This window comes from Cibotium barometz, chromosome 4 (genome assembly GCF_041138505.1).
Source record: "Cibotium barometz isolate CiBa-2024 chromosome 4, ASM4113850v1, whole genome shotgun sequence".
Lineage (NCBI taxonomy): Eukaryota > Viridiplantae > Streptophyta > Polypodiopsida > Cyatheales > Cibotiaceae > Cibotium > Cibotium barometz.
In genome coordinates this window covers 7,590,974-7,603,133 of record NC_141049.1, presented here as the reverse complement: position 1 = coordinate 7,603,133, position 12,160 = coordinate 7,590,974, and the positions used below count along the sequence as shown (strand labels likewise).

The 12,160-nt window shown below is 39.4% G+C and overlaps 1 protein-coding gene across 1 annotated transcript; it reads left to right on the top strand.

The window, feature by feature from the left end:
• Positions 1-4,888: 4,888 nt before the first annotated feature.
• On the top strand, positions 4,889-10,408 carry LOC147638842 (galactan beta-1,4-galactosyltransferase GALS1-like). The gene is made up of 4 exons (XM_086783905.1): positions 4,889-4,903; positions 8,076-8,255; positions 8,382-9,424; positions 9,794-10,408. Exons 1-4 carry the CDS (start codon positions 4,889-4,891, stop codon positions 10,152-10,154), a joined length of 1,599 nt encoding a protein of 532 aa, XP_086640031.1. The 3' UTR covers positions 10,155-10,408.
• The last annotated feature ends 1,752 nt before the right edge of the window (positions 10,409-12,160 follow it).

Sequence of the window (12,160 nt, the reverse complement as noted above, 5' to 3'; positions counted from 1 at the left end):
GTACATTCCTGCTCACATTTCTGTCATGTGGAAATACATGTTTTGTTTGCTTTCCAAATTGACATGCTTCACAAACTTTCTGCATACCTTCAACTTTAAATTTAGGCAGCCCTGTCATAATTTCTTTAGTTTGCATAGACTTCATTCTTTGCACATTTACATGCCCAAATCTCTTATGCCAAATGTATGTATCTGCAACAACTCCTGAACCATTTGAAAACATTACAGCACTCACTTTAGGCATATTTACATTCAATGTAAACATTCTTCCCACTCTGTTGCCTTTTGCAACCAACCTGCACTTATTTTTAAAGTCTTCTCCATAATAGCCATTAGGGTTAAAACGGACTTGCAAACCGTGCTCAATCATCTAGCCAACAGAAACCAGATTCTTTATAATGTTCGAAACATGAAGTACATGTGCAAGGTACTTTACCTTACCATCCTGCATAGACAATGGCACATCTCCAACATGGGCAATCGGCGGATGAGCAGTGTCATCCCCTGTTTCAACAAAACCTCGTCTTTCAAGACTCTTCATTTCCTTGAACCACTCACCATGACTTGTCATGTGGTTCAAAGCACCTGAATCAACATACCATACATCATCTTTACATGCAGCTACATCATTTCCAGACACAGCATTAACCACATGTTGCATAACAAACAACATCTCATTATCCTCATTATTTCTGCTAGAGGATGCATAGTTGTTTTGCTGCACTTTTCCATTTCGCATGTCACTCTGCTTCTTATAGCAATCTGCCTGCACATGTCTAGGCTTACCACAATAAAAACACCCTCGTGTATCATTATGTTGTCTTTGCCAATTACCACGACCTCGTTGGCTCCCCCTTCCCAACTGGCCTCTTCCACCTGTGTGTTGTTATTGCAAATTTTGGGACTGTTGATGTTGCTGACCATAATTCTGATTACCTGTTCGGCCACCACCACCTTGGCCACGTCCACGACCTCTACCTCATCCTCTACTTGAACTTGTGTAGAAGGCCTACTGCTCTGTTTTTGTTTTGTGAAGACTGTTGATCTTCACCCGAGTTCTTCTCTTCAATGATCAGCATTGACACCAAAATTGTGAATTTGGGAATGTTCTCCTGAATAGACGTCTTGAATGCCTTGTATTATGGCCTGAGACCACGCACACACACTTCCACCTTATCATCATCATCAACAGAAACACTAATTGATGCAAGGGATTCCACAATGCCCTTGATCTTCAAATCATAATCATTCATATACATATTCTTCTTCTCCACAGTATGAAGCTCATTCTTCAACTGAATCTTTTGTGCCTTGGTGTTGGTTTCATACAGCTTCACCAAGGTGTCCCATGCCTCCTTAGGTGACTTGGCATCCTGTATATGCCCAATCATTGTGTCCTGTATGCTAATAGAAAGCTAATACATGACTTTCCTTGCTCTTTGATTCTAATCCTTGAACTCTTTTATTTCTGCAGTTGGATTAATCTCCGGTATCTCCGGTGCCTCCTCATGTTCACCTTCAATGTAGTCTCAGTAACCTTTTCCCATTAGGAAATTTATCAATATAAACCTCCAAGCATGGAAGTTGTTCTTGTCAAGATTCTCTGTAACAATCTCGTTTGTTCCATCATTCGACATCTTTTTTGCAACACAAATATACCAACAACAGCACTCTTTCTTGACCTGCACAAACTGTTGTATTCTTTGCACAGTAGCTGTAATATACTGCACCCAAACTGTTACAAGTGACCTCAATTTGCATACATACACCCAATGGCAACTTTGAGACCTCTTAGCAGTACACACAGTGTCTGCATATCCAATCGCCCTTCCTACAGTTCCAAAAACAGAGTTTGGCAAAGAATCGAAACTTACCCACAGTGCCCGTGGTGAATGCTTACGAACTGAAAAACGGAGGTCCAGACGCGCTCGAAATGCGTTTTCGGTCCGAAAATTTTTCCAACAATCCAACAGACATTATAGTTGTCCTATAGCTCTCCTCCCATGAAGAAAGCTCCTCAATCAGAGTTTGTTTGTCGGTGTCTCCCAAAGAGCTCTCGACAAGGATGTAGTAGGCAACACAAAGGGGGAAGAGTAGATGAAGCTCTTACCCTTGTACCACTTCCTATGCTTCTCTTGCTTACGGCTCAACCCTTAGCATGAACCAAGATCTGATACCATGAAAAGATGCAGGGGAGAAGAGATCTTGAGCTCTTGCAAGCACACACACACTCACACAAACCCTAGAAGAGAGCACGCAAGGTGAGAGGCTAAAAATTATTCTTCTTCTTCACATAACAAAAGAGGTCTACAAAGAAGATAAAGTGACTAACACACATAATAGAGTATATACAAGCGGTCCATAATGTGCTAAATTTGGAATTGTTGGGCGGTCATCACCTTATAACTTCTTCTCATATATGTCACCAATAATGACAACACAAGGGGGCCTTAAAAAATAGAGCATATATGTCACCAATAATGACAACACAAGGGTGGAAGAGCATTGAGAAAATGATTTTTCAACATAGTGATGAATGTGGTAATTAGAGGAGGAATCAATAGTCAATGTGATTACACATTCCAAAGTATTGATAATTGAGGAATCAATAGAAAATAACAAAGCCTTACCTGAATGGAGCAAACAGAGATAAAATTGTAAGGAGATAAAGTTTCCAAAGTATGTGCCAAAACATTTAGTCGACCATAGAGGGATCTATGGCAAAGATTCCACTTGCTAAAGGATTAAGGAGAAGAGTATTGGAAAGAAACCATTGACTCAAAAATCCAAGTAGAAGCCAACACAAGAAAATATGCCAAGGCAACTACAGAGAGCACTCAATAGGGCTATATATAGACCGCCTTACCGAAGAAGAGTTTCAACTAGAATATATTACAAGACTTTAAGAAATTCTTAAAGCTGGGGAGACCTAGGGGCAATTTTAAGAAATGTAATTGTTTAGAAAACTCCTCAAGATGGCATTGTACTACATCCTTATAGCTCTTTTTTGTAGGGCCACATGGTACTTCCCTCAATGAAATAATTCTAGAGGTGGAAAAAGAATTCAAAGGTCTTAATGTTTCTGATGTAATAATTAACAGTGGGGCTAGAGTTAACATAATAAGTGAGGCTACCCAAAGGAAGTTAAGAATCAAGGATCTACACTAGTGAGAGCACCATTCAAAGTAAAGATGGCATTGTGTCCACTTTGTGTGTGGCCGCTCGGAATGGTTTATAATATCAAGCAAGGACACATTCATTGTGATTGAAATGTAACAATTTCAAGCTTATTCAATGTTTCTAGGAAGACTATAAGCCAGCCCAAGTCATTTATGACTTGACAAAAGACACGATGTTTCTTCCAAAAAGTGGATCAAAGCTTTTGACTGGTCATTAGTGACAAAGAAGAGCTACATAAAGGTTCAACATTCAAAGATTAAAACCTCACTTCTCATGGCAGTATTCTTGGTGGGAGAGATTGAGTTATTCATAATTTCCATAAGCTTACAAGAAGAAGAAAAAATGAAGATATTCTTTGAGAAAGCTACATAAGATGAAGAAGATTTCCGAGTCTTGCACCGAAGAAGAAAGAGGAAAATAACAAAGAATAAGTGATATTGGAGGATCAAAAGACAAGGAAGTCAATCTAGAAACTGAGGAAGAACCAAATATAATACTGATAAATGTTGATCTACCACCAAAACTCCAAGAAATATTGATTTCACTCTTTGAGGAATAAAAAGATGTCTTTGCCTAGGAACACATTGATCTTAAAGGCATGGATTCCAAATTCAATTAGAACGAGATCCCATTGGTACCAGCACAGCAGATGAATCCAAACAAGATAAAAAAGAAAATTGACCATCTACTAAAGGCCCTAAGGCTTTTCATCAGTGAGATCTTAAGATATTTTCAATTATGGTGGTTTATAAGCAAAATGGGAAGCGAAGGGTTTCTAAGATTACCACATGCTAAGGATCTATTAAAGATTCTTACATTATAATGTGTAAACTATTAAAGATCCTTTCCTATTTCCATTCATTGATACCATGTTAGATGAGTTTATTGGGCAAGAAATGCATAGTTTCATGGATGGTTACAACGGATATAATTAGTTTCATGGATGGTTACAATGGACATAATTAGTTAAGTATAGCATGAAAGGGTACATAAGGGGATACAACACGTAGTGTATATAAGGGAGCACTCACAAGAAGTAGGGCCTTTCATAGTGCAAAACTTTAAACTTAAATCGCATAATAACAGAGATAGAGAAGAATATTGAATTACCGAAGTATTATAATAGATGGCAAAGCCCCACACACATGTGCTGTTATGAAGGTTGATATAGAAGTGTAAAGTTAGAGGCTTTATGCTAGTAGAATCTAGGGAGTAAACTCATAGTGATGATTGAGAACTATGTGGAGAAGGGACTAGCCATGTATCTATATAGACTTGCATATGCAGGGTGGCCATAATGGCCATGACATGACCACATAGGTATGTAGTCATAGTCAGTGCCACCATCCCTGTGGTGTAAACTTGGCCATGACATGACTATGTAGGTATGTAGTCATAGTCAGTGCCACCATCCGTGTGGTGTAAACTTGGCTCATAAGGATAAACAAAAAACTACTATGTAGTAATACCACCTCCCACAGCCATCAAGGCTCATCTTCGGCCTCACATGGCGTCCAAGACTAAAGTCTACTTACTATATGTGTGGCCCATTATGAGAGATAATGACCCACTGTAACATGTAGCCTATTTGGTAGTGTGCCACATCTATTCGAAGCCATGTCTAAACCATGTGGCCTTGTAAACTACCTTCTCGTGTGAATATGGGGATACTAGCACCTGAGTTACTCAGCCATGGCTACTCCTCATAATGGGGTTCATACAGGTATGGGCTACTTAGAACTTGGATAATATAATATGAGGATGGAGCATTGATATCCCAACAAGATAGAGCAAAGACTACATTCATCATAGAATGGGGCACATTCACGTATAATTTAATATCTTTTGGGCTATGCAATGCCTTCACCACCTTTCAAAGGCAGATGATGGAGAGTTGTGTTAAATTTTTACACAAATCCATGACTATCTTCTTGGATCTTCTAGATGATTTTGCTACCTTTTCAAAGATGGTGGAGCTTATGGTTAATATTCAAGCATTATCTTGAGAAACAATCTCTCTTAACTCTTTCAAACACGTTTTCTGTGTTTTCAAAAGGGAATTAATCTCTTGGGAAGGAATCAACACCTCCTAGCCAAAGGTCAAGATCATCAAGTAGATATCTTGCCAACTAGCATTGAGATCATTTGTTAGCTACATTAGCTCACAAAGACTACCCCAAAATTTCAATGGGGAGCGTAGGAAGAAGAAGCATTCCAAATCATAAGGGAGATGGTCCGATCCTAAGGCAACCCTGGTGGAGTATAATTTTCCATGTATGCATGATGATATTGAGAGCATCCTTGCACAACATCCTGACATAGCTCAATGGAGTACCCGATGATGGAGTAGTATATTTTCTGGTCTATGTCCAAAAGCTACAAATTATCGATAATAATAGAGAACGCCTATATCCTAGAATGCCTATACCACAACTAAAAGAGAAGCATTTGAGATGGTATTTAGTGTTCAAAAATCTAGGCACTATGTGTTGGGGAACTTCTTTTGTTTCTATGTATATGACAAGGCTCTATCACATCTCATCAATGTGGTAGTGAGGCATATTAATGAGGTGGATGTTACTATTCCAATAATTTGTTTTAAAGATTAGCTACAAACTCAGCAAGACTTATTTTGAGGCTAACTTACTATGCAGAAACCTCGGTGCTTTAAATAATAATATCAATCCATGAATTTTTGGATGCTCACCTATTCTTAATAACCATTGAAGACTCAGAATGGCATGACATCATATCCTACTTAACTATCAGGAATTTTCCAGAGGAGGTGGAGATTGAAACAAAGGGAAGGGTACCGTGGTAAAGTCATGGATATTCACGATGATTGGAGGTGACATGATTCTTTAATGATGTATCACAAGAGAATATTGGGAGGTAATTTTGAGTGAGGAGGCACATGTACACAAGGAGCATTACAACCAATATCACTATAAGGAATATAATGTTCATGTATCTGTGGATGATGATGCATCCACCTCATCATCATATATCAAAATAGAGCTTTTCATTAATGCAAGTGGCATAGATATGCCAGACCTTGCCATAGACCACATGGGAGACCAAATAGGATAAATGAATTTATTACAAGACGAGTCAATGAATATCCTAGCTCACCTTAAAATGTTTTGAGATCAAGTTTACATATTTTGCACACCAGTTCATGATTTTATCAAACATGTCTTCCATTTTTTTTAAAGAAATTATCATTTTATATATTTGGTCTCTAGACTAGTTCTCATTCCATTTTCTAGTCTCTTGAATATTTCACATTACTATAGTTTTCGCTACTATATGTGTCGGTTGCTATATACATTTAGTATTAAAAATAGCAATGCATATAATAATGCTTTTAGAAATGTAGCTTAAACACTACCAAAAAGATTAAACACTACTAAATGTGTCGGTTGCTATATACATTTAGTATTAAAAATAATAATGCATATAATAATGCTTTTAGAAATGCAGCTTAAACACCAAAAAAGATTGGTAACTGGTCATGAGCATGTGTAGAGTACAAGCATTATAATGAAGGTGACTTACCTCCTAAAGCAAAAGGTGTAATCCTATTTGCAACAAAACAAAAAAGAAAGCATGGTTCTTTTAACATGGTGAAGTGCAAGCTTATCTACTATGTGGACTTACATACAATTAGCTTTTGGTCCCCCTTATGGTCAAGCTATAAAGCATGCAAAAAGGTGACATTCAATGGACCAATGCCCAAATAAAATTTTCACCCAAATAATGAAGAACCTTCCATTGTAAAAATTAGAGGTATTGCTTATTGAAAGTATTCATAGCTAAGACCTGCCAAAACCATGATATTTTAAACCATGAATTGTAATATTTCTATGTAGATTCTACCTTTTAAATTTTAGAACATTTAAGGCATGAATTTGTAAATTTTCAATTCAAAGTCTACAGTAAGGTTTATGATTTGTAGAGAGACTTTCTTCTCCCCCAACCTATGGGAGCAATAAGGCCCCAAAACGTTTTTTTGGTGGGCATTAATTAATTTGTGTGCTTCTTTTGGTAGGTTTGATTAATATTATTTAGATTTGCTAAGGTTTGGTTGGAGGCTTTTTTTAGTAACACGTTTATACGATTTTCTCCTTTTTAGTATTGTTGAAACGTCTCCTATAGGGGGCCACAATGAGTGAAAAAGAAAAATCTTTCAATTAATCATGAGAAGTATATCTCTTGGAAAGCATTAGCTCCCTCTCTCTCTCTCTCTCTCTCTCTCTCCCCCCGCCCCCTTCTTTTGCAGGTAGATTAGGGCATGACCTCTCTCCGCTCGTGCCCAGTAGGTGGTTGCCAAGAATAGCTCACTTGTTTTGATGAGGATGCACCTTAGGCTGGTCGACGATGTCCACCCACCTCTCGGGCTTCTTTGTCTCGGATACATCCACAATAGGGATCTCCATATCGTTATTGTCAGTATTGCTATGGACTCTGTTGAAGGCTGATCGCTCGTGCGTAGATCTCACGCAAAATTCGGGAACCTCTATCACGCCGGCATTTAACATTGCTTTCACGCTAAGGTGTGGGCATTAAATATTTAATACCCATGGTAGTGGGCATTAATTATTTAATGCACACACAAAAAAGTGAGTATGCGCACACAAAAAAAGACTACTTACCTTCTTTGGTGTGTATTTTCATGCCTCAAATTAAGAAGAATAGTTGGCTGGCCATGGGCACTAACCTTGCCCCCTTCTCTCTAAGACACTCTCTCTCTCTCTCTCTGTGTCTGTGTTTCTCTCTCAAAAATATCATTACTTGCATCGTACCCGCCGACTGTCGCTATTGCATCCGACGGTCGCTATTGCATCGCTTTTGCAACGCATATATAAGCCCATGCAAAGAACGTTTAACTCCAGCTCCTTTTTGATCTGCCGCTGCCGGTTCTTGCAGGAAGCACGCAACGCAGATACGTGCCAGTCTACCAAGCTGAGACATCATGGTCGGTTGATCATTGGCAGCCATTTCTTTTGATCAAGCCACTACTACTAGACGCCCAACGCATAATAGCTAGGCGGCTTCGGCGCCAGCTTTTTAAGGTGTGTACCATGATTGATCTGCAATATAAGCGAAAACATCCCGGCGGCAGCTACCTTCGCTGTGGATGCAAAAGGGCTGTGGTTACCCTTTTGATTACCATGTTTCTCTTGATTTTTCTGCCTCAGATCTTGCTCAAGCTTCATAATTATGGAGCTGCTTCTAGTACGAATAATTCAGTCAAAAGAATAACGCAGCAATATACTAGTGGGCGCGGTGAGAAGGCTGCTTTCGTTGGGCTTCACCGATCAGATGAACATGCAGGTGATGAGGAGAGGGTGTTCCAACCATATGGCTCAGGTGCAGCACTCTTTGTCGTGTATGGAGCTTACAGAGGGGGAAACAACACGTTTGCAGTGGTGGGGTTGGGCTCAAAACCACTCTACACCTTTGGAGATCCTCAGTTTGAGTGCTATTGGGCGCCCTCGACGACGTCCACCTCTAATTCTTCAAGAGATCATCATGATGGGGCCGGAGAGCCCATCATGAAGAGTGGAATGGCATATAGGATGCTGCCGGATGTTAATTACGGGCGAGTGTATACTGTTGTTGTTGTGAATTGCACCTTCACCGAGCCAGTAGGAACATCATCAAATCAGAGAGGCGGGCAGCTGGTGCTGTATGCTTCTCATGGTGACGGGCTTGGGAAGCCTGCAGAACGCATCGTGAACGAAGATGAGAACTCCTACGATCCATCAGTGTTTGAGCCCCCATACCCTTATGAGTTTGTGTACTGTGGCTCCCCGCTCTTTGGGAACTTGAATGCAAACAGAATAAGGGAATGGATTGCATACCATATTATGCTTTTTGGGCCCAAATCTCACTTCATCTTCCATGACGCTGGGGGCATGGATGCAGAGGTGAGGGCAGTGTTGGAGCCATGGAAGAAGTTGGGCTACATCACAGTGCAGAATGTGAAGCAACAGGCACAGTATGATGGCTATTACTACAATCAATTCCTCATTGTCAACGATTGCCTGCACAGAACGAAGTTTATGGCTGATTGGACCTTCTTCTTTGATGTGGACGAGTATATCTACATCTCACCGGATTCATCTTTTCAGTCTGTGATGGGTCAGTTTGGAAACCTAACCATGCTGCAGCTCAACCAAGTCAGGATGTCAGACAAACTGTGCCAAACGAGAGATGAGGTGGCGGCAAGCGACTCGAGGTAATTAATGGGCCTTTGATTTATTTCAGTACACCGCCGCTTGTTTAACTCTTCTTCTTCTTCTTCTTCTTTTTTTTTTTTTAAAAGTTGGGCGTTAGGAAGCGGGCTTAGTACCCATGGGACCCCCCTTATCCCACAAAGCAGGGGGCAAGCTTCAATCGGTACACAAGGGTGAGGCATCAATGGGGGTAGCCAGCAGGGTTCGAACCCATGACCTGGGTTTTGACAGCGAAGCACCTTAACAACTGAGCTACAGCCCGATGATAAAACTTCTTCTTCTTCTTCTTTTTCCTTTGTTGAACATTAATTAATGAACTGTGCTGTGCTCTGTTGCTGCTGGATCTCTCTCCTCGGAGTTGAATGAAGCAGGGCATATTGGGCTTTGGAGAAGCTGGTGTATCGAGACAAGCAAGAAGATTATGTGAAGACGGCTCCCAAGTATGCGGTGCAAGGGAGGCGGGGGGTGTTTGCGACTGGGGTGCACAGGTCGCAAATAGAGTTGGGTCACATGCAGGGGGAGGAAGGGTGGGCCTGGTGGCCCCAAATGCGGTACTACCACTATCACAACACCATCTCATGCAAACAGGAGGCCGATCTCTGCATGGAGTACACCAACACCAATGCCTCAACAATCACTTTCGATGGCACCCCCTTTGAGTTGGACACATCCATGGTCTCCATAGGATCCCTCATCAAACAGTTCGAGCTCGAGCAAATTGGCACCACATGAGTAAACCCTCCCCCGCACTTCCAGGACGACAAGATAATTGATTCTTTATATAGAGTGGGCATACATAATCTTATGAGCCTTCGACCTTAATGCTACTTAATTGTATGGCTCTCCTACTTAATGTTGGCTTCATTGGAATTTACCAACTTGATAATCCCATAGACAATTGCTTTTCATTTCACCTCAACAATTGTCTTATTATGCCGTGTGTATCTACACTTCATAATGCTTTGAGTTGGTATCGAAGAAAGGCACTACTAGACACTTCTTTATGTTTTGTTCATACGCGTGGAGATCGACATTGTCCCCAAACTATTTAGCCAAGATTACAAAAACTTTGTTGTTTAAATATATGATGCTATACATAAGAAGTCATGGAATAATGGATGTACTATACATAAGTTCTCATCTTTATTTAAGATCCTTTCTTTAACCAATTTTAAATAGAGTATATGAAGAGACCAGCAAAAACATAAATGAACCACTTGAACTCTCGTTTTGGCCACCAAAAGGTCTTTGAAGATTTTATGTGATAAATAAACCTTTAATTCTCTACTTAGGTTTACATGAGATTGAAATTATAAAGTTCAAATATATATAATAGGTTTGTAAGATCCCTCTCTAAGGAACACCCCCCCTTTTGCTATGTAAAAGTATGCAATAAAAAACCCTCCTTTCGATTAAAATTTCTAGAGAGAGAAGAAGAATATGTCGAGAGAGAGAGAGAGAGAGAGAGTGTTTGGTTTAAGTAAATTTTTCATTAAAAGAAATATTTTTCGTTTGAGGAACATGTCTATATGCTTAGTTTCCAATTTGCATTCTATTGTGCCCATATTTTTAAAGTTGCAATTTTTACAAAAATCGTAAACATGATCGAACTTGAAAATTTTTCGAAATTGGGTGTCTGGATTTGGATTAGGGTCGTGTAGCCACTTAAAGTTTATTTCCTTGGTGCGTAGGGAACCTAGAAAAAGACATAATAGAAATTGGAGCTCCCGAGCATAGTCAAATGCAAATTGTGCAAAAGCTAGAGAGGAGTGGCAAATTAATAAAAATGGGTTGTGAAAATGTTGTGTGTCCTGCAAAATCTCATGTGTGAAATCGTCGCTTGAGGAAGAAGACATCTATAAAAAAAAAAGATCATGATAAAATTTGTGTTGATATAAACAATATTGGCTTTTAACATTCTAGAAAAAATCCCCATTAGCAATGTAAGCACCGGTATAAGTGCTGGTGTGATGATTGATGGTTTTACTGGCATTGGGGATTTTAATTTTCTAAAAAAAATCAGGGCAACGGTGCTGAAAAAACCAGTCTTGTCGTCATTCTCTTTTTGATACAATCCCTTCATCCTCTCCTTCTTTCATCCTCATCCTCTCTTTTTTTAATCTATTTCCTCTTGCTACCTACTTCCCCTTCATTCATCCTCAACCTCTATTCAAGATGCTTACAAAGTACGGGCTCCTGTCTTTTACTTAATATGCATCCTCTAGATGATGACTGATCAATTAAGTAATCACTTTAGGGTTACGATTAAGAACACTAACCTTTTCTTGCTCTATATGGGCTCCTCCTTCTTGGTGCAATCCTCTCTGTGAGAAGATATGGTGTTTAAGGATCTTTATAATTCTGCTACTTTTTGGTAGGTAAAGAGCATTCAATGCTTGCTTCTAAAACGTTTTTTTGTTTCTATGTTTTGTAGGTTTCGCTACATTGCTTACTCCTTCAGCTTAGCATAGAATATGTTGCCAATGTTTCCCCCCTAATCATTTACACAAGTACTTTTCTCGGTGTTAAATGTGTATGCTATTTTTTGTCTCCATTACTCTAATATGGATGCATTAGAGAGCTTTCAAATGCTCTATGTATCTATACTCTATATATGCTCGATGTATGTATATATAGAGCATACATAACTCTATTTATGTATATATAGAGAATGCATAGCTCTATGCATGTGCATATATAGAACTATGTATGCTCTATTTATGCATACATAGAACACA

Coding starts and splice junctions, on each gene's coding strand:
- LOC147638842 (XM_086783905.1), top strand. Junction 8,256..8,381: donor TTCGGCGCCAGCTTTTTAAG/GTGTGTACCATG, acceptor TTTCTGCCTCAG/ATCTTGCTCAAGCTTCATAA. Junction 9,425..9,793: donor GTGGCGGCAAGCGACTCGAG/GTAATTAATGGG, acceptor TGAATGAAGCAG/GGCATATTGGGCTTTGGAGA.